This window comes from Astyanax mexicanus, chromosome 16, assembly GCF_023375975.1.
Source record: "Astyanax mexicanus isolate ESR-SI-001 chromosome 16, AstMex3_surface, whole genome shotgun sequence".
In the NCBI taxonomy this organism is placed as follows: Eukaryota; Metazoa; Chordata; class Actinopteri; order Characiformes; family Acestrorhamphidae; genus Astyanax; species Astyanax mexicanus.
This window is the reverse complement of record NC_064423.1, coordinates 2233498-2257580: the sequence shown is the minus strand read 5'-3', so window position 1 is coordinate 2257580 and position 24083 is coordinate 2233498. Positions and strand designations below refer to the sequence as shown.

General features: G+C 38.0%; 1 protein-coding gene across 2 annotated transcripts in view; it reads left to right on the top strand.

Annotated features, from left to right (window-relative positions):
* The window catches only part of si:ch211-247n2.1 (calcium-activated potassium channel subunit beta-2), a 68252-nt gene that overhangs the window by 28818 nt on the left and 15351 nt on the right, over positions 1–24083 (top strand). For both annotated transcript variants that reach the window (XM_022669976.2, XM_049465768.1), the window contains exons 2-3: positions 12146–12262; positions 16609–16779. In XM_022669976.2, coding sequence (XP_022525697.2) covers positions 12210–12262; positions 16609–16779 — 224 coding nt within the window. In that variant the 5' untranslated portion in view covers positions 12146–12209. The remainder of the gene's footprint in view (positions 1–12145; positions 12263–16608; positions 16780–24083) is intronic.

The window sequence follows — 24083 nt, the reverse complement described above, 5'->3', positions numbered from 1 at the left end:
ATCAAACAGCTTCAGCTGATTCAGAATTCAGCAGCCAGACTTCTGACTAGAAGTAAAAGAAGGGAGCACATCACCCCATCCTTAAATCCCTACACTGGATACCAGTATGTTACAGAATAGACTTTGCAGGACCAGCATATTTATCTGATGTGCCCCAGCAGTATGAGCCGAGCAGAACTCTCAGATCATCAGGAACTGGTCAGTTAGCCTAAGGTAAAAACTATACATGGAGAGCAGTGGCGGATGCTCGTCTTTCAAGGAGGGGAAGCTCAATTTACTCTCCCTGAGATGTTTTTTTTTTTTTTGTAAACAAAAGGCATTATTTTCAAGTTTTCACTACACAACAAAAAGGTACCTATTCTTTACATTGAACAATTACATAAAAAAGACACTATGACATGAATAAACATCTCCAAACAGTCTCCAAACACAAGCAGCTACAGAAAAGCACCAGACATAGAAGCTGGATTTGTCGCTGGTCGTTTTTAATAAAGAAAATGCCGCTATAAGGATTAGGAAAGTCTCAGGTTCAACTCAGAACAGAATGAAAATGCCCCCATCACGGTTTTTACACTAAAAGATCGCTGATTTGCTCATTTCGCTGTCAATCAAAAGGGGACTCCGCCTCAGACAGATCATCCAATCATCATGCAGAAGCTGAGCATCCGGGCCGGCCGAGGCCAGCCCACTGCCCCATAGACCCCCAGAGACGCTGAGCGTCCGATGGGCGGGACAAAGCCCAGCATTTATCCAATGACTCGTCTCGTTTCGCCGCGCGCTTTGCTTTATTGAAGTCTGTGCACTGTTTAAAGCAGCGCTGTGAAGCTGCGGGAATGAGTGAGAGGAAAGCCGCGGCGTTACCAGTGATAAGAAGCTGATTCTGAAGTAAGTTCAGCGCGGTGTAGCGCATATTTAATCAGTGACATGTACACACAACAGTATATATTTAATCACTTATTTTTGTACATTTTACGTGAAGCTGAGCTTCCCTTTTTTTAGAGCAATCGCCACTGATGGAGAGGGAGCTTTTAAATTGAACCAGTTGACAGAGAGCATTAGAAGAGCCCCAACACTAGACACTTTTAAATCCAGACTAAAAACCTACATGTTTGATCAGGCCTTTAGCTCAGCTTAAAACACTGCAGCTCCACACACTTTTATTCTGAAACGGCACTTTTGTTTCATGTTTTATTCATGCTTTATTCTTATTTTATTTTTACTGTTATTCTTTTACATGTTTTTAATTTGACTTCTCTGTGTATTTATTAATTTGTAAAGCACTTTTAATGATCGTTGTTTATGAAAGTTGCTATATAAATAAACTTGCCTTGCCTTGCCTTATAAGGGCAGTTGAAACCCAAGTGGGATTACAAAAGGCCTCAAAAAAGTGAGTTTAACACAATATGTCCTTTTTAAAATATGTTGCTCTTTCCAGAATTCACAAAGATCAGAGCCTATATGAATTTTGGTACCGGCCCATTTTAAGCACTGGTACAGGATAGTACTAGGATAGTGAAGATGATGATGCAATAGATAGTGATAGAATAGTGGATAAATTTTCCATGACGCTGTGAGTAACTGTGTAAGTGTGTAACTAAAACGTCAGGAGAGTTATACAACTTAGCGGCTCAGATACACAAACAGTGTTGCTAACCAGCTCAACTACTTTGGCACTTAGCCCGTGTGTGCTCCTGCATTAGCGGAAGCTCTAGCTGTGCTGCTCTCTCAGATCTCCAGGCTGCTGGGTTTGCAGAGTCGGCTCTTTTGTTTATCTACCTGCATTTGCATCAGCAGAGCGGTGACGAGCGTTTAATATTCCATGCACTTTTATGAGCATGTGTTCAGATTGCATCCCTTTCTGACCAGCAGTGTAGAAACTTTCCATAATAAAACTCTCATTAGAGTAATGACCTGAAAATGGGCTCATTAAAATGTAATTACATTTGCTGATGAACATGATGAATTAATACAGAGGAAAAATGTTGTCACAGTCTTAAAAAAAACAACAAATGAATTGGAAAGTTTATGGTAAAATGTTTGGTGATGTTTTATTCTAAATGGGCCTTTTTAGATTAAATAAACAAGCAAAAAACTAATTCTTATTTCTATTTTCTTTTCAAATTTTCTCCCATTTTTCTCCAAATTCAGCTGCTACTCAGCTGTATATCTCCTATCACTAGTGATGCCCCAACACCTGGAGGGTTAAGAAGACTAGCACACGCCTCCTCCGATACATGTGAATTTAGACTCCGCCTCTTTTTGAACTTTGCCGAGTAGCATCACAGCGCTAACACTCGGAGGAAGAAAGCGCAACGACTCTGTTCTGATACATCAGCTCACAGATGCAGCCTTGTGCTGATCCACATCACCCTAGGAGTGATGAGGGGAAAGAGAGAGCGCCATCTACTGTACCCACCCAGAGAGAGCAAGGCCAACTGTGCTCTCTCAGGGCTCCGGCAGCTGACGGCGAGCTGCATGACTGGGATTTGAACCAGCGATCTCCAGTCATAGCGGCAGCACTTTATAATGCTGGACCACTCTGCGCCCATTTACTTTATTACTTTATTTAATGTATTTTCTACATCGGCTCATTAAAATTCAAGAATTAAAATGTAATAAATGTAATATAGTCTTAAATATTAAATTTACAATGTAAAAAAGTAATAAAAAGAAAGAAACACATTGAATTAGAAAAGGTATGTCCATATTTTTGACTGGTACTATATACAAACCTTCTTATTTTTATAGAAGCAAATAAGATGTGACTGGAGTTTAGACTTACATCACAATTCAAGAGGAATAATCTTTAAATTACAACAGAATAGTTTTGCATATTTATTGTTGAGCTGTTAGAGACCTGACTGTATCAGTGACGTAACAGCAGTGAAGTGTCTGAATACCTTCAGTAGATGTTTTGAAGCCTTTAAATTTATATTTTTATTAATTAATACTTAAATTATCTGCTGATTTTACAACCCAATTTCCAAAAGAAGTTGTGATGCTTTGTAAAATGTAAATGAACTTAAATAAAAACAGAATGCAGAGATTTGCAAATCTCATAGACCCGCTAATTCACATAGAAAAAAATAAAAGAGCACTGAAAAATTATGAGTTTCTTTGGTTTTACTAAATTGAAAACCTCTGGAATATATTCAAGAGGAAGATGGATGATCACAAACCATCAAACCACCAAACTGAACTGCTGGACATTTTTGCACCAGCAGTAAAGCAGCATAAAGTTATCCAAAAGCAGTGTGTAAGACTGGTGGAGGAGAACATGATGCCAAGATGCATGAAAACTGTGATTAAAAACCACATTTCTGAACTCTTAAATCTTAATGAATATGAACTTGTTTTCTTTGCATTATTTGAGGTCTGAAAGCTCTGCATCTTTTTGTTATTTCAACCATTTCTCATTTTCTGCAAATAAATGCTCTAAATGATTTTTTTCTTTCGAATTTAAGAGAAATGTTGTTTGTAGTTTATAGATTAAAACAACATAAAAAGTTATTTTACTCAAACTGATTCAGAAACTGAAGTGGTCTCTTCATTTTTTCCAGAGCTGTATATTATTAGAAACATTGAATTAGTGGTGCCAGCAAGTCCACTGACTTTTAATGGACAGTTAATATGGAAACGTATTCCAAACTAAAACTATTTCAAACAAAAAATATTAGTTAGAGCAGGGGTGTCCAAAATTTTTTTTGACTAACTGTCTTTATCTTTGACAGTGTCTCTCCGCTTTTAGACTCTTTTGCCTGTTTTGCTGCGCTAAAAATGCACTCTCTCCGCTTTTAGACTCTTTTGCTCCGTTTTTCTCTGCTAAAAATGCGCACTCTCTCCGCTTTTAGACTCTTTGGCCCATTTTACTGCGCTAAAAATGCGCACCCTCTCCGCTTTTAGACTCTTTTGCCCCGTTTTTCTGCGCTAGAAATGTGCACTCTCTCCGCTTTTAGACTCTTTGGCTCGTTTTTCTGCGCTAGAAATACACACCCTCTCCGCTTTTAGACTCTTTGCTCCATTTTTCTGCGCTAGAAATGAGCACTCTCTCCGCTTTTAGACTCTTTGGCCCGTTTCTGACACCTAACGTTCAAACTTTGAATCTCACATTATAAAAACCTGCTTAACAGCGGGACAACTTTCATTCTATTACTAAAATACCAGGCCGCAAATGGCCCGCTGGCCGTAGTTTGGACACCCCTGAGTTAGAGGGTAAAACCAAGTCACTGCTGTGAACATATGTCCCTGAAAAGCTCAACATGCTTGGAGGAGAACACTACAACTACCATTTATGTTATATTAGCCAACACACATCAAACAGCCTGTGAATGGGGTCCACTTGCATATGTTTTTGATGCATGGTGATGCGCTGATATTTGTAGCATGCAAATCATGCAAAATAATCTGGAGGATGGCAATTAAATTTGAATCTTTTTTCTAATCTAATCCTGGAAATTCTAATTTCTGCTTTTACCATCTTCTCCTCCATGTTTAAAAGGCGTCTGTTCTGTGTGTGATGCTCGTATGATGCACCAAACAAAAGTTTAATGCAGCGTGTCATGCACTGTGCACATGAAATAAAAGAGTGAAGCGGAATAAAGTGACTGTGGACAGTGTACCATATTGTAGCCATCATGGTCAGACTGTAGCAGGAGGTCGAAAAACTTTTTTTTACTCTGCAGTGATGTAACGAGTGTAATTACCTGAATTTACTGAGACACTGATAATTCTTCTCAATATGCTGCTAACATGACGACATTGTTCGAGATAATGACACTTAATTTAATGTCTTTAACCTCATCAACAGTGTTGTCCTTTGGAGTTTACCTCCACTGTTGTCATTAGTGGCATAATTTCATGCGTGATTAGGAATGTAATTATGTGTTTAATAAGAGGCATAAGCAGGGGATCTTTTAGCCAATGAAAAGAGCAGTGCTAACGAGACTCGCTGGACACTGCAGTCATATGTACATTATAAAACTCATTTATCTTCAACATTTCTCATTTTTTAGCAGAGAATCAGTATGGCTTAGGCCGGGATTTTTCTTAGACACAAAGGGGCCATATTTTAGTGCTCTGTATTAGCGCACTGGTCAATTGCATATCACACAAAAGGCATATAATAATTATCTTACTTAATCATGGGTGTGGTTAGTTTTGGCTGTAACAGAAAATAAACCTGAAATAAATTAGTGTGTCAGTTCTCTTTAAGAGTCAGGTGAGCTCTGACTTTGGCGTGTTTGTATCTTAACAGTGTGACACTTTTGTGCGTCTCAGCAGAGACAGATACTGAACTGCTCGTTTACACTGTTAAGATACACCAGCAGCTCAATTAACAGGGAACAGTAATGTTATTTTATTCTTTATTCTCTTTATTGTTGAGTTATGAGTGTGGATGTACGAGCACTGTGAGCACCTATAGGAATGGACTCTGATGATTGACTGTTGTCAGGCTTTTAATCAGTCAGTGGCGCTCCTGTGTTTTCCACCACCAAAACATATAGAACCAGAAATGTACCTGAAAACTCCTCACTTCTAGACCACCACATGCATCAGTGTAGATTTATTCCTAAACTCTGACGCTATAGCTAAATAGTTATTTACTGTATGAACTATATTTACTGTAAAAAATACAGTAATTTGTTACAGAGTAGGAACACAATTCTATTTAAGCTGCTTCCTAATCTAATTTACTTTAGATGTTGAAACAGGAGAATTATTCACTCCTCGCTCCTCAGGAGATCTCAGGTGGGGAGTGTTAGCAGACAGTCATTAGCGGAGAGGAGAATAATCCGTTATCATTTCCAGGTGTCAGGCCTCCAGAAGGCAGCATTTGGTGCCATTTAGCCAGACACATTGACACATAGGCTAATGTTCACAGAATCACTGTACACTGGTCTGCTCTGCGCCATATGGGAATGCGCCTTAACGTCCCAATGTTCATACCTGAGCGTTTATTACCCTCTGCAGAATCATTACCCAGAGACGTGTAGCCACTACTGGTGCACTACATGCAGAACACTCATTATCTTTAGCTGGGACACAGATGCAAAAGTGTCCACAGAATTATGGGGGGAGTCATGAAGGGCTTGGCGAAACCGTTGATCCATTTGAGAATGGTCCAGATGTTTTGGACACACTCCAAATGTCTTTGTTAGTGAAAACACAAGAGCTTCCAATGAGACGCTGGGCGGCTGCAAGGTGATCGCAAGGGCAAATACCAACCATTTAGACAGACCAATCACTGGAAAGAAGTGTGGACAGAGCTGGCTCCGCCCATCGCTGTTTGTTTAAATGACAAAACAGCCTCAGTCATTTTCCACCTTATTTATCTCCTATGAACTGTCTTTTCCAACAATTCCAACAGTTAGTCATCACTGTGTTAATATTGTCACATTTTTATTTCCAAAAAAGTATTTGCCGCTCTACAGATTTTTTCTGCTTTTTTTTATTTTTGTAATACTTACATTTTTACATAATCAAACAAACTTTAATATCCGAAAAATATAACCTGAGTAAATATAAAAAGCATAAAACATTAAAACATAATTTCATTTATTCAGGGAAAAAAACATATCCAAACCAATCTAGCCCTTTGTGAAAAAGTAAATTAAAAAAAGTTAATCAGACTTTTTGGAAAACTGAGTTTAATTTTACTACTAACCACAACCAGGCCTGATTACTGCCAGACCTGCAGAATCAAGAAATCACTTAAATAGAACCTGTCTGACAACATGAAGCAGATAAAAGCAGCACACAATGCTCCAATCTGAAGAAAAAATCAAAAACAGAAGAGAACACAAAGTTATTGATCATCTATCAGTATGGAAAAGGTTATAAAGTAATTTCTAAAGCTTTGAGAATCTAGAGAACCACAGTGATTCACTAATATTCACTAATGGAAGAAAACATTGAACACTGGTGAATCTTCCCAGGAGTGACCGGCCGACCAAATTACTCCAAAAGGGCATGAACAACTCATCCAGGAGGTCACAAAAGAACCCACAGCGACATTTAAATGTAATAATAAGGAGAAATGGTCTCCATGGGAGAGTTCCAAAGTAAAAAAAAAAACACTGCTGACCGAAAACAACACAACCATCCGTCTCACATTTACTTTCTTTCTACATTCTTGATCCCCAGAACTTTGGGTAAATATTTTTTGGACTAACTTGATAAAAGTGGACATTTTTGGAAAATGTGTGTTCCATTAAATATAGCATACAACTAAAAAAAATATTTCAGAAATAGAATATTATACTCAACGTAAAACGTGGTGGGGGTAGTGTGATGGTGTAGGGCTTCTTTGCTGCTTCAGGGCCTGGGGGGGCAAATACTTAGTATTATATATAGTAAGAAGACGGGGAAACACTTAGGATTGATGTGATTGGCAGACAGCCCAGTTGGAAGAGACAGTCTGCATTACATGGAGCTGATTTGCAGTTGATTTGTTAAACTCGCAGGCTACAGGCGATATACTTACCTCTGAACGACAAAAGAGCTAGCGCTTAGCCTGTTTAGTGGCTAATGCTAATGCTGCTCCAGCAGTGCTAGCCGGGGTTAGCAGCAGGCTACAGGCTGATAATACTCACCTCTGAATGGCAAAAAAGCTAGCACTTAGCGGGTTAGCAGCTAATGTTAATACTGCTGGAGAACTAAACTGAAACTCCTGTATAACGCTGTACTTCAGCGGAGTGGCTTTACTGCTTCTTACAACCTGACTGTTAAAACACATAATCATACAGTAGGCGCACTGGATCATAAGGTGTACTGGAGATTTGTGGGAAAATAAAAGATTTTGGTACTTGAATAATACATGAACTTTTATTTTTACTTTAAGTGTAAACATTACGATTGCTGGTCAAATTTGAACAAAAGGGGAAAAGAGGCTGTGCTGTAAATGAAACTCAATGAAGGCAGTCTGAGACACTTGCTCTGGGGAAAATTAGTAGGTGAATCAGGCTTTGTCTCTAGTCTCTGTTTTTGCATATGTTTTTACCACATGTTGCACAGTTTTTGGCTTAATTTCTATAGAACCCAAGGGAATAGAACAAAATCACAGTGATGGACTCTATAAAGCCATTCGGCATCCCATAAAAAGTGCATTAAATAATGTTCAATATAAGTAGATACTACTGGATATACTGTAGTTCCGTACAGTAAGGGTGGCTTAGCCTTGTCGTTAATCTGTAATGGAGAAAGCTTCCTTCTGGGCTCTGCTGAGTGGCTGAGTGTTAAATGAGCTCCAGAGGAAATTACACAAACAGTGTTTAAGCTTTAACCCCTGAGGCATTCAGTAGCAGCATGAGTTTGTGTATGGCAGACTGTCAGGCCTGGGCTTGGATGTCAGTTATCTGTTTGTGGAGCTACTCTGCTTTAACACTGACTGGAAGTGCAACACTGTACCAAGACTGGTGTATGAAAGCACTTCCTTTCAACTATGATATTAAAAAATAAAGAAACACTGGTGGCTTATTGATTAAACCCTGACACCCTCCTCCGACACATGTCAAGTCAGACTCCGCCTCTTTTTAAACGGCTGCTGATGCAGCATTGGCAAATAGCATCACAGTGCTAACACTCGGAGGAAAGCGTAGCGACTCGATTCTGATACATCAGCTCACAGACGCAGCATTGTGCTGGTTCACATCACCCTAGGAGTGATGAGGGGAAAGAGCGTCATCTACTGTAACCACCCAGAGAGAGCAAGGCCAGTTGGGCTCTCTCAGGGCTCCGGCAGCTGATGGCAAGCTGCATGACTGGGATTCGAACAAGCGATCTCCCGATCATGGTGACAGCTCTTTAGATCACTGGACCATTGAGAACCCTATGATTTTCTTGTTCTTGCGTCATGTTTGTTTGCTGTTTGTGTGAATGGATTCAGCGCTATATTAAGTACTACTGTGGCAAAAGTTAATTCAAAAAAGCTACACGATAAAGCACACAAACACACAATTTTCTCATCTGTGGTCTTCCCAGATTTCCCCTACAGGGCACGGTCCGAATCTTTTATTGCGGGTTATCAAACGTCCGTCCTGAATTAGAAGCTGCGGCTCTGCCAGTTTCCCTTGGCACGACTGAGAGCCGAGCTCGTAAACAAATGGCTCAGTCTGACTAACGGAGCCCTCACAAATGGAATTACACGCTCTGAGAGCAGAATGCAGCGATCTGCCAGAGCAGACACACAAAAATGCCCCGTCCATCCAAATATTCATGTAGCCGATACATACCGATGGCTGAGATTTACCGTGAAATGGTCGAGGGGTCACTGAGATGGTGACTTTGCAGACTGTCATACAATCCCACCTGTCGCCTGATCGTAACTGGAGCTCTGCATTCTCCACAAAACTTACATTCACTCACTCACTGACACTCTGTCACTTTATATAATCACTCATCCCCTCAGTCCCTCACTCACTCATTGACAAAAAAATAAAGCACCAAGCAGTAGGGATGTCCCGATCACATTTTGATGTTGATTTTCTGCCAATAACGAGAACCGATTCAATACTTTGGCAATGCCATAAAAAAAACGAAAAAGAAACACCAAGTTGTCTGTTTAGTTTTATATGTATATATTTTTTTATTATTAAAAAAATCCAATTTTTCTCACAATTTAGCTAGACCAATTTTCCACCCATTTAGCTGTTACTCAGCTGTATATTCCCCATCACTGGTGATGCCCCAATACAAGTCGGGTGAAGACTAGCGCACGCCTCCTCAGACACATGTGAAGTCAGACTTCGCCTCTTTTTGAACTGCTGCTGATGCTGTAGCATTGTCAAGTAGCATCACAGCGCTAACGCTCGGAGGAAAGCACACCGACTCGGTTCTGATATATCAGCTTGTGATGATCCACATCACCCTAGGAGTGATGAGGGGGAGGAGAACCATCTACTGTACCCACCCAGAGAGAGCAAGGCCAGTTGGGCTCTTATGAATGGGATTCAAACCAGCGAGCTTCCGATCATAGTAGCAGTGCTGTAGACTGCTGGACCACTCGGCGCCCTTTAAAGGTTATTTGTAAATTAATTTCGAATTACTGAAATGGTCTCAAATCATACCTTTTTTGTTTGGTTTGGTGTTTGTGAAAGTCTTATATTGTACTAGCCTATGCTTTTAAAAGAATAATAATGCTTACTAAATATATGAATGGAAATAATATATTTGAGGCACTATTTTATTTACTTTTTCACAAAGAAAAACGATAAAATCATGAGTGCAAATATCAAACTTATCAAAATATCAAGCTTTTAATGGTAAGAGCGAAAAGGTCTTCAGCACACTGATGTTGTATCTATATCTGCTCTACACTTCCCAGAGCTGGTCCAATTAATGTTTGATTGGTGACAAATCTGGCAACCAGGCAAGTTAAGAAAATGTTGCAATCTGGTGAAGACATTCCTAGGACACCCTTTTCCTGCTGAAAAATGTCAGTTTGAAGCCCTGCCATTAGAGGGGGCAACACACGTGGCTGTTGGATGCCCTGCACATATAGCTAACCTGTTCAAATATTATTCTGCAAATAAAGATATCATTACAAAAGAAGGGTTCCGTAAGGACACAGTTTAGGGTTCTCGCTTTCAACATCAACTAAACTCTACTCTATTCTATGGTCACTAATTTATTTATACATGCATAGTGGCGTAGACAAAAAAATTGTCTAAAGGCACTTACGTTACACACTTATTTAAGTACTAGCTCCAAGCTAGCTTTCTACACAGTAAAATGTTTCCAACAATCCTCAGTATCCACAGAGTTGGTGTTAATTACTCAGAGTTGCAATGTGTGGTTTAGCTTAGTTGTGGTGGTTCCCCTGATGAAGCGTTATTTACCCTCTTGGTGTTGGGTTGGATGGTGGATAAGGGTCTCCACCCAAGAGTTATTGTGTTATGGAAGTTTTTGATGGTGTCTCTTGTTCTAAATAAAGCTTAGATAGGATAAAAAATAGCTCACATTTTATAATGTTTTATAGATACTCTGGTATATAGTTTTTTGGGTGAAAGTCAAGTTAAGAGTTACATAGGCTTAATATATGATTCCATAAGGTTTTGAATTAACTCTAAAATATTAACTCTTGTGTTAGAGTTATTTAACACTATAGTGAGTGGGGCCATATGTATGTAACTCTTACTGAGTTAATTTGACAATGTCAATTTTGCAGTGTAAGGAAAATTGTGTACCCCTGGATGGTAAGACTACACACTGATGTTGAGTTAAGGCTTGGGAGTCCCAACTATTATGCAAAAAATGATAACATGACAAAGAAAGGGTTCCCTAAGGACAATAAACAATTAGAGTTCAACTGAGCCCACTTTATCACACGTGCCGGGGTGTGCAGTCAGTCGAGACTGGCGATGGTTTGGTCCAAACACCTGTGTCACCACTGCGCTACAGCGCTCTCCATCAAGGCCAATCAGAGCCTGTCTGCTCGGCATGAGGAGGCTCAGAGCCGGGCTGGCTCCCTCGCTCGCTCGCCCTCCCTCACCCTTCACTCACGCTGCTGGGGATCAATGGCGTGGTGGGTGCTCCTCTCCCTGCCCACCACTCTGCTCATTATCCCCCCATCCCGCTGCTCGCCGCCTATGAATAGTCAATAACAAACAAGCGGGCAGGAAATGAGGGAGCAGATGAAGGCGGCCCCGCCGATTGATGTGCGCCGTATTTGTGGAGAGCTGCTTTATTCAGGTAGACAGACTTCACTCTGCTGGAGGATTATCCTTTGATCGCCCTCACCTGCTCTCTTCCTCTGGGAAAGGATCACTTCTATTGGTCCACGGCTCTTGGGCTCCTGGGATCTTGGGCAGTTGGGTTTTTGAGCTTTTGGGATGTTTTTAACCTGATCGATGAGGGTGCTTTACTGATGGCGACTCTTCTTCTTTGATGCTTTAAGTCACACGGTTGGAGGTTAACCAGTCTCAGGGCTTGGGAAAATAACTTTGAGGGACCTTTCTAAAGGACCTTTCTGAGGGATCTTTCTGAGGGACTTTGGATTTGGATTTGCATGATAAGACACGATAAGAAGTTTTTACTTGTAAGAGATTCACATTTCTCCAGCTCCTGTCAACCACTGGTGGGAACAATGGTGAGATATGAGATCTGTGAGCTCGTGGTTGACTGAGAGTTTATGTTCCTCCTTTGGTAGATTGTCTCAGCCGTCTATATCCAGTGCTTTGGAGAGTGGCAGGCACAGTGGAGCGACTGGGAGGATGTTCCTGTGGTCTGGAGCCAAAGGAGCTCAGGGATCAGTCAGCGAAAGAAGGTAAGGTACTACAGTATTAGGTCATTATGAACAGCAACCTTATAGTTGATATAGTTGATAAAATTAACCATAATTCAGAATTGCTTATAGGTAATGAAAACAGGAAGTGGTTTAAAGTGAACAGGCTCAGCAGAGCTTGGATCTGATTGATACACTAAATCTTTGGTAGCAATATGAAAAGAGTACCAACATAGAGGCTTCATAACACATTTATAAGCACTGAATAAACTTTTTTTTAAAGCGGTGCTTGGGTATTTATGAAGTGCGTGTGCCAGTACTTTCACATTTTATGAAATACATTTTTTTAACAACCCTCAGTGATAAACAATCCACAGAGTTGGTGTTATGCAGTCAACTGTTATTCTTTCTCTGGGGTTATTATGTATGCATGCATGTGTGTGTTTGCAGGTAAATGGGAATAAGTTGTGGTGCTTTCCCCGGTGGACTGTTATTCACCCTCCTGTTGTTGGGTTGGATGGTGAATAAGGGTCTCCACCCAGAAGTTATTGAGTTATGGGGAAAACACTGTATTTTAGGCAGTTTTTTGATTGTCTCTCTTGTTCTAAATAAAGCTTAGATAGGACAAAAAAGAGGTTTTTTTAGTGGTATAGCTCACATTTTATAATGTTTTATAGATACTCTGGTAAATTGTTTCGGGTGAAATTTAGAAAATATCCAAAAGTAAATTCAAATGAACTGTTTTGAGAGTTGTTTTATCCTGTGGGGTAAAATGTGTTAAAACTGATGAGAGTTACATAGAGATAATATATGACTCCATACGGTGTTGAATTAATTCTAAAATATTAACTCTTGTGGTAGAGCTATTTTTACAGTATAGTGAGTGGGACCATATGTTTTCTAGGAGAGAGTTAAATTCATTTCTTTAAAAGTAATTTTTTAACACTGTCAATTTTACCGTGTAGAGGGAAAAATATGTTTTTGTAGGATATTTTGCTTTTAAACATTTTAGTAATTTTTTCATTGTTATTTTCTATTTGTTACAAATTGAAGATCATCTGCCCATCTGTGATCCTCAACAACTCAAACATCTCAGGATAATCACCTGTCGATGTCACCTGCTTAAAATCACATGATTTAACTCATTACCAGCCCAAAAACCTGTTTGGAATGTGTTTCAGGCCTGAAAAGCAGAAATGGATGTTTATCGATAAATTAAATGAAGTTGAGTAGATAAAACATGAAATATAAAGTGTGGGGGTGTAGATTGTTAACAGCTTTTTTGCACCAATAAAAACAATAAACACAAACTGCAAATAGTGCAGGTAGAGGAAAAAACCTAACATGGGCTTAAAAAATGCCTCTACCTAAATGATATCAAAATCTATTATAACAAATATAACATCAAAACAAACAAACAAAACTAAAAAAAATAAAAAAATATCACAATTTAAACATGTAACAAAAAAATATATTCACAATACATTCATCAGATGATCTTTTAAACATCTTTTATAATGTTTTACAGATGTACATTTTTTTGCCAAATGATTAAAATTATTCCACAGTTTTGTCTCCCTATATCTTATTGAATACTGACCTCTACAAGAGAGAAATTTAGGAAGATGGAGATCTAAAGACTGACGGGTTGAATACTTATGTATTTCTGCATTTGTAATAAAATAATTTATAAATTGTTCTGGAAAATTTTCCTGATTCGAATAAATTTAAAAAATAAAGATACATATTTGGAATATATTAATATTATAAATAGAGAGAATTTGAAGTTTCTGAAATAGTAATAGAGAAACAGATTATGTTTGTATTGATTTACAGATTTTGCACGAATCACTGCGTTATTGAGGCTGGGCTTGTGATTCAGCCAACTGTAGCTTTTAGCTATTGATCGATGTTTGATCTCTAATAGGCTTTAGTGGAACTGGTTGCGCTAAGTGTGGCTTTTCAGGTTAAACCTTGAGTCTCTGGAAATTTATTGATGGAATGTCAGTTTGGTATTAACCCTTGTGTGGTGTTCATATTTTTGTTACTGGTTTACTTTGTTACTTGTATTTAATTCAGCAAAATTAAGCAATTCTACATTAAAATGCTTTACACATGCTTGCTTCACCTAAATTGCAAGCAATATAAACAGCTTACATGGTTAATATTTGCCCTTTACCTTTCTTGTGTTACATTTCTTTCAAAAAGTGCTACTCTTTTTTTATTAGTTTTTTAATAAAATGTAAAAGAAAATGAATTAAACTCAAGATATGAGTAGAAATTTTGTTTAGTTTCAAATTTACAAATGAAGCAATGTTTATTAGCCCTTGGCCAAACATACTGTATGTAATATAAATGTTTAGGGGGGGGGGGGGTGTACAGTGTGTGTTTATGGAAAATGTGTTTTGATATATGTTTTTCACAAAAAATGAGCCAATGCCAATGAGTTTGAGTTAGAAACCACACAAGGGTTAAAAGCAGAAGATGTTTTTAAAAGGTTTCAGGACAGTTAGCCTATAAAATTAGTGAAAAAAAATTCTCAATTTCTCAATTTCTCAAAATGTTTGAAAACTCCTCATTAAACAAAAACTCACCTTATATAAACTGAAGTAACTTTATTAAAAGTAAAAATACAATAAATAAAATACAGGACAATTTAACACTGAAAAAAATGAAAATTAATGTTTATTAATGATTTAATTAATAATAAATTAATTAATTATAATAAATTAATTATTAATTAATGTGCCATAAATTATTTAAAATATATATAATATTTTCTATATTCACACTTGTAATAATAAATAGTATTTATATAATGAACTTGCATTAAATATGTTCAGTAAATCTCTAAAAAAAAGTTTATTCAAATAAAAATTGAGTATTACTGCATTAGGAACAAAAATGTAACCTTCTGATAACTTTGAGTGTGTGTGTGTGTGTTTGTGTGTGTTTCTGCTTATATGATTTGATTGTATCTTTTATTCTTGTCTTTTCACTTAAAGAACCATTTTATTGATTTTTGTATTTTTTTTTAAATGTTCTGTATTTTAGATCAATACCATATTTTTCACACTGTAAGGCACACCGGATTATAAATGACACTAGTAAGGAACAGGGGTGTGGCCATGTTTTTCTTCTAATTTAACAGGTTTCGCCACTCAGTGACCTGTTAATCTAAGCTAAGCTATCAAAACTGTTATTAATAATAATTGAGTGCTGGATGTTAATCTATACAGATTTCTCACCTGAAATCTGTTTATTTGGGTGAGTAAAGCACTTCAGTTTATTTAGAGTAACCTTAGATTTCCACATTTCCACTAAGGCTAGGTGCAGCAGCATTAGCATTAACAACTAAATGCTAAATGCTACACTGATAGTGCTACACTGAGGATCCCTGGGTGTTCAGGTAAGCCTGGGCATTATCAGCTTGTTGCACATAGCTTGTTTTAACATGGTAAACATGCAGACTACAGTCCGATATACTCACCTCTGAACAGCGAAAGAGCTAGTGCTTAGCACGGCTAGCTGCTAATGCTAATACTGCTCCAGTCTCTGTGCTGCAGAACTAAACTCAAACTCCTGTATAAAGCTTTACTTCAGCAGAGTGGTTTCACTGCTCTTTAATACCTGACTGATAGAATTCATACATAAGGAGCACCAGATTTTAAGGAGCTCTGACCATTTTTGGGAAAATGAAAGGTTTTTAAGGGCACCTTATAGTGCAAAAATACAGTAATAAAGTCTAATAAACAATGAGTAGAACTATATGTGATTATTTAGTAAACAAAAAGTGTTAAACAAACCAGTATATGTTTCTTATTTTAGATTTCTCAAAGTAGCTCCTCTTGTTTGGATAACAGCTTTTGCACATTTTGGTTGCATTTTCTCAGTCAGTTTTATGAGGTAGAGTCACCTGGAATTTAGGCTTTCAGTTAACAGCTGTGCTGAACTCATCAAGAGTTAATTACTTGAATTTCTTGTCTCTTAATAAAATGTTTGAGAGCATCAGTTAAAGTAAAGTAGTGAAGAGGTAGAGTTACAGGTATACAGTGAATAGTGAATATTTATAGAGTAATGTTCTAATCTAGATTATGAGAAGCAACAACTACTCAATTAAATAAAGAAAAAAAAATACTTTAAGAAATGAAGGTCAGTCTATCTGAAAAAAAATCAAGAAATTTGAAAGTTTCCTCAAGTGTAGTCACAAATATAATCAAAAACATTATGATGAAACTGGCACTCATCAGGACCGCCCCAGGAAAGGAAGAGCAGGAGTTAACTATGCTGACAGGATAAGTTTATCAGAGTTACCAGCCTTTTTTTACTATGTAGGAAAAATGTAGGAAAATATTCTAATATCATGTTTTTTTTCTGCCGTTTTTTAGAACCATTTATCAGAAGATCAGGGAGTATGATATTCTGGATAAGAGGAAGACGGTGACGGCTCTGAAGGCTGGAGAGGACAGAGCGATTCTCCTGGGTCTCAGTATGATCCTCTTCTCTGTGATGATGTACTTTGTCCTGTGTATCACGATGGTGCGCTCCTATTCAGACAGGTAAGGCCACCTGCTACCTTTAAAGTACTTTATAGTGGGGAATAATAACCTTTGGCTTTTTGTAAAGGGTTTAAGCTTTAAAAACTGGGACCTTTTGTACATTATTATTTTCTACAGCGCTGCAGCTACATAATAGGTCATTTTATAGAATGTAGTAAAAGATATATGTTTATAATTAATTATATATTGAGAGGTTTGATTTGGCACGTTGCTTTTTCCTGGTTGTTTAGTGAGACAGAAAGTAGATTTTATTTATATAGACATAAAGTGCTTCACAATTCAATAATTAAACAGCACAAAAAAGAGTAATTTCACAAAATGTCAAAAGAAACACTCTGTTCTCTGTTTTGGTCAGTTGCCCTTTTACTTGTTATAAAATAGTTATGTTAGAAAACAAGACACATGCTACTATTTTTATTTATACCAGACGACATTGAGCTGCTCAAAAATGTCATTATTCAACATCTACAGGGGTTGGACAATGAAACTGAAACACCTGTCATTTTAGTGGGGGGGGGGGGGGGGTGGGGGGGGTTTGCTAAATTGGAGCAGCCTGGTGATCAATCTTCATTAATTGCACATTATTGCACCAGTAAGAGCTGTAAGAGTGTGAAGGTTCAATTAGCAGGGTAAGAGCACAGTTCTGCTCTAAATATTGCAATGCACACAACATTATGGCATTATGGGCGACATACCAGAGTTCAAAAGAGGACAAATTGTTGGTGCACGTCTTGCTGGAGCATCTGTGACCAAGACAGCAAGTCTTTGTGATGCATCAAGAGCCACGGTATCCAGGGTAACGTCAGCATACCACCAAGGAGGACCAACCACATCCAACAGGATTAACTGTGGACGCTGTAAGAGGAAGCTGTCTGAAAGGGATGTTCGGGTACTAACCCGGATTGTATCCAAAAAACATAAAACCACGGCTGATCAAATCACGGCAGAATTCAATGTGCACCTCAAATCTCCTGTTTCCACCAGAACTGTCCGTCACCACAATCAATTATTGTGCTTTAAAACCAGGTGTTTCAGTTTCATTGTCCAACCCCTGTAGAGGCTTCCAGGTTTTGTAAATCTTCATGGAAGTGATAATATGGCCAATATTCCTACCTAATGAAAGTGATTTAGTACACTGGATATTTACTGTCAGCTGCTTATAATAACAGTAATTATCATCATAAAAAGTTCTTTAACAAAATGATCAGATACTGTTTTATTATAATACACACAAAATTAAAAGATATATGGAAATATGCAAATGTTATAGGATTTCATACCATATACATTTTTTAAAAGAAGTAAATATTATTGGCTGGAAAAAAAGTTTTTTAGGGTTATTTATTTATTTATTTATCTATTTATTTATTTTATTATTATTTTTTGTATAAATCAGCAGCAATGACGTTATGAGATTTAGACCTTGTAGACCTCAGAGTGACAGGCAACATGCAGATTATTGTGTTTGAGAGACAATAAATGGCTTTATAATAAAAGAATAAAGCATGAAAGAATAAAGGCAAGCCTATTCTTTAGGTGTTTTTCACCTAAAGATTTCTCAGCGTGAGGTCAGCGCTATTTTTAGAAACAAAAGGGTTCCCTGTTTTCCCTGTTTGTCACAATGCATGAATCATGTTGGTGCATTGACGCATTTCTGAGTAATTAAGCTGTATTAACAATGCATGATTTTTACACATTTTTTTGTGGTTCTAAGGGTTAACCACATTACATCAAACCTAGACAAGAAAAATGGCTCTTAACGCTGTGTTTAAAAGACTGTGTAGCCTCAGAAAAATTCATATCATGTAGCACAGGACTGAATCAGCTTCTTTAAATGCACTGACAACTGTTAAAGGCATCAATATAAGATTTTTAGAAAAAAACATTTGAACTTTTAATAAGACCACCAACAAGAAACTCTGTTTTGTCCTTATTTAAATTCAGTTTATCCAGTTCTTAATAGTGTCATGCGCTTATAATTTATTTAAAAATACAGTTCAATGTTTTAGCAAGCTTATTTATTAATATTATCTATTTTTTTTTGCATTTTTTACTAAATATCTTAAATTGACATGTCTAAAAAAGTAAACATTAAAGTTTCACTTTAAATGTTATTGGTACCACTTTAAAATAAGACTGCCTTTATAAAGGGTTTATAAATGGTTTACAGTGAGTTTAATAATGGTTACTAATTAGGTTGTAAATGCCTTAAAAATCATTAATAATCAGTTATAACACATACGTAGAAAGGGCAACAATATAGATGGCTGTGGGTTCACTATTTGACAAACAACAGGTCATTGTTGCCGTGTCTATGTATGTGTTATAACTGATTATTTGCACACCAGGTATGTACTCCCAAAAAAAAGCTGACCAAAAAAAACAGAGGCCCATCTCATGCTCCCAGGACTTTAAGAGAATATTAAATATATATATATATATATATATATAGATTATATGTAGACTAACGAGACCTTTGTGGATGAGCAGAATCTGTTATAAATCTGTAATGCGCACCTGTACTGTATGATTTTTCGTTTTTGCTCATCTTCATCAGTGTTAATAGATAACTGTATTGACGACAGTGCTCAAGCGCTTCTGGGTAAGCTTCAGACTGAGCCTCTGTACCCGGGGCTAAAACTGAGCTGTGGTGAGCATGTGCAAATACCTCTGACCCAGAGCAGAAAGCACAGGGACAGGCACTGGCACGAAGTTCCTGCGGCAGTTAATATCACAGCTGAGCCTCAGGACTGGCGCTCTGATACACAGCGAATATCAGATAGCCGGAGCGAGACGTGATCTACAGCACAGAGCCCTGAAACAATAGAACTGCAGTATGTCCTGCCGCACTCCGGTGAGCGGGAATGATGGACGCACCTGTCATCATCACTGCAGATAACGCGGACGTTAGTGATACAGAAAGATATTTAAGATCTGATGACTGTTTATACCAGGGGTCTCCAAACTTTTTTTGTTGGGGGCCAGAAGGAGAAATATATTTGAAGTCACGGGCCACAGACTCTGTAATAAAACACATAATGAAATATACCACTTTAAATAATACTTTTTTCCTGATTATTTCATTTACACACATTTTACTTGACTTACTATCTTTATTTTTGACAGTGTTGTGTAAACTAAGATTTTTCAAATTGATGTTTAATTTCATGATGTTTCTTAATATAAAACTCCTTAATTACGGCAGCTTTTAGACTCTTTGGCCCGTTTTTCAGCGCTAGAAATGCGCACTCTCTCAGCTTTTAGACTCTTTTGCCCGTTTTTCTGCGCTAGAAATGCGCACTCTCTCCACTTTCAGACTCTTTGGCCCGTTTTCTGCGCTAGAAATGCGCACTCTCTCCGCTTTTAGACTCTTTGTCTCATTTCTGACACCTAGCGTTCAAACTTTGAATCTCACATTATAAAAACCAACTTTCATTCTATTTCTAAAATACCTCGCGGGCCGCTCCAAAAAAGGAAACGGGCCGCAATTGGCCCGAGGGCCGTAGTTTGGACACCCCTGGTTTATACCAGGACTGATTCGGAGGACAACTTTATTTTTATCACAAGAAAATAAAATGTAACATAAATAATAGTGCTGATAATAGTAATAGAAAAAGACTCCAAACCAAATAGTGATGGATGGTTGGGTGTGATCGGGTGTGAATGCAGTGTGTTCATGCATCATGCAAGTGTGTGTGCATGTGTGTGTGTGTGCTTATGAATATATGTCAGTGGAATGTAACTACACAAACATAAAGAGATTAACAAACCAACAAAGACAAAGACAGACAGATTTACATACATACATACATACATACATACATACATATATACATATATGTGAAGGATTTATTCTATAGATTCTGTTGAATAGTTTTGCTATCTCGTCAATCTATGGGCATATACAGAGGCGGTCTTAGCATAGAGGCATTGCTAGGCAAATGCCTTGGGCCCCTCCCACTGCAGCACACTGTAGGGGCCCCCTGACTAGCTGCAAACTTCCCATAGGCCTTCAGCTGGTAATTGGGGCCCTTTGGACAGTAATTCACAGATAGTGTGTTCATAAATGCTGATTCTTGTATGTTTAAAATGGAAACAAAGATAACAAAATAAATTACAAAGAAATACAGATTCCGTCCACACCCCCTCTCTTTCGCGTTAAAATGGAATATTCCATCCATGCCATGTGCGCTAGACGAGTTCTGGTTAACAGGCTATTTTTTTTTTTTAAGATAACGGAGGGTCAGTGTTTTTGATAAAAGGTTCCCATGATGTATTGAAAATTAAGATTTGATTCATTTCTATAGCTTTTATTCTTTTCAGAGATATGTGATTAGCAAACTATGTGTTATGTGATTAGCAAAATATGTACACTGTTACATTTGATACGTTTATTTTTTATTTTAAGGAATTTGGGAAAATGATTGCTCTGAAAAAGTAAATATAAATGTTATTGCATTATTTATGTTTACTTAATGTCTAGTATTTAAGTGTACTTAAAACACCTAAAATGCTTTGATTACTTTATTTACTCAATTTAGTATTGACTTGATAGTAATGGTAAATTGTTGTTTGTAAGAGTTGGCAATTTATATAACCATAGTTTATATAACTATTGTTTTTTTCTCATTTATTTGCATAATGGCTGTTTGCCCACACCACTAACTCACCATCAGTTTGAAGCCTTGTCAGCAATGGCTACCTTCCCTTGGGTGTTTAGTTAATAAACATAAAATACTCATAATAAAATACTCATAACTCATATATTACAGTGGCTTGCAAAAGTGTTGATACCCCTTGAACTTTCCCATCCTTTTTCACATTACAACCACAAACATAAATACCATATAGCTCTTGCTTTAGGCCAAAAAGTTTAACTTTGGTCTCATCTGACCAGAGCACCTACTTACACATACTTCCTGCAACTGCAAACACGATGCTGCCTTCATGATGCTGTTTGTTCACTAGTGTTCGTTCCAGTGACGTGCAGACGCTATGGCCCAATGTGCTCGGGCAACTGCCCTTTTGCCGTCCTTGGCTGATATTGCCCTTCTGAGGGAGGGGAAAAAATAATATAGGCAAATATGATTTCATATTTCAACAAGATTTTCTTTATAATTCGTCATTTTGATTGAAGTTTCGTGAAACAAAGTTTTCAGAGTCAATCATTCAGATTCAGACACCTCGAGAGATCACGCTTCACTAGAAAAACTAAAATAAAAAGCGCAGCACACGACCGGGCGGCGCTTCAGCCGACTAGCAGAGAGGAGTTTGAAGATGGCGTGGGAGTAGAGCGACTGCCCTGAAGGTGAGCTTGAAATGTAGCCTTCACAGTATCACAAGACATGATCACAATCAACTTCTCTAAAATCCGATGTCGTCGAGATTAGGACGTTTAGTGATCCTAAATAATCTGACAGCACCTACTGTGCCACGTTTAGGTAGCAAAAAAGCCCAACAGCCAGCTAGCTTGCAGTCAACATTTTACATGGCTCAGGTTGTTTTGTGGGAGGCTAACCAAACTAAGTTACATGCAGCTGATAACATTTCATTTTATCAAGCAAGATGAATGACGGACACAAAGCACTATTTTGTGGTGCACTTTCTTCAGGTTAGAGTTTCATAGAACAGCTGTATTTATACTGAGACTAAATTACATACAGCTGCACTCTATTAACTAATACAGTGACTTCTGCACTCACATTTATTTAGAGGTTTAAGAGTAAAGGGGGCTGAATACTTTTGCACGTCATACTTTTCAGATTTTCATTTGATAAAAATGTAAAAAGTCATGTATCATTTTTATTTCACTTCACAATTATGCAATACTTTGTGTTTGTCTGTCACATAAAATCTCAATAAAATACAGTACATTTAAGTTTGTGGTTGTAAGGTGACAAAATGTGGAAAACTTCAAGGGGTATGAATTCTTTTGCAAGCCACGGTATATTCCAAAAAATGGGACACTTTTACAGAATTAGTTTCAGAAATGAGTTGTGTTCATCCTTCAGAGCTCATGTACAGACACTATGATTAATGGCAGAAGTTTAGCTGGAACTCCCAAAGTCGAGCCTCCTGCCACCAACCTCCTCCACAGACTCCAGACTCCAGACCTGCAGTCAAGGGGAAAATAAGTCATCAGTGTGGAAATGGGATAATCTGGAGGTGACGCTGGAACTAAAGGGGGGCTTCCTCACATGTAATTGAGTTTGATGTCACTGCATTCCATGCATACAAATGTTCTTTAACAAGGTGGGGAATGAAGTCAAGGGGAGCTGAAGGTGTATGAACACTATTAGTTCTGCAATGCAATTACTTTTAGATTAGATTTCATTCTAATACATAATTACATGTTCCAATAAAACGTACAGTTAGGTTCATAAATATTTGGACAGTGACACAGTCTACATACATACAGTCTTTATACTTTCAAATGAAAAACATGAGAGATTAGTGAAGTGTAAACTTTAAAGGGGTTGAACAAAAACATGCTATGAAGTTTTTAGGAATTCCAACCATTGTTCTACAAAAACCTCCTCATTTTAGAGGCTCAAAAGTAATTGAACAAATAAACTTTACTATAAATAAAATGTTTATTATTAATACTTTCTTGAGAATACTTTATAGGCGATGGCTACCTGAAGATGTATGAGTGCTGAGCATGCCTCATGCACACCTGGGTAGCTAAGATAGATTAGGTCGAGTGATGGTTGACTGTTGTCAGGGTTTATAGCAGTCAGTGGTGCATCTGTGTTTCTTTTTTCATATATTTTTTTCTTTTTTTATATATATATATATTGTGGCGTGAGGAGGCGGGGGAACCGGGGGTCCGCCCCACGCAGGAACGCTCAGCCATGCCTGTCTCAGCTGGTCTGCATCAGGACTGATTAAACAGCCAGCTGGGACAGGCATATAAATTGAGCCTCACCCTCACTCGAGGAGGGGACTTTCACTGGGGAGCTGAGAGCTGAGGCCGCACGGATCTTTAAATATGACTAGAAAAGTTCAAACTCTAGAGCCCCACAGGACTAGCATTATGATTCAAGTTTGTTTTGGGTGTGGTGGAGGGCGTTGGAAACCAATAAAAGGTATGATTTGAGTTCATTTATTCCCCGTTTCTGTGTATCTCTCTGTGCTTCCTCCTTCCGGGTCACAGTAATCACGCCCCTAACCCCAGGGGCCTATCTCAGTGGTGGAGAATGCGGGATCCGCCCCTTTTGGGCAGGGTCTGTTGACCTAGTTGGAAGGAAGCCACGGAGTGAGGCACGACACGGGGCTATATTGGGCTCAAATTGTGCCTTTGT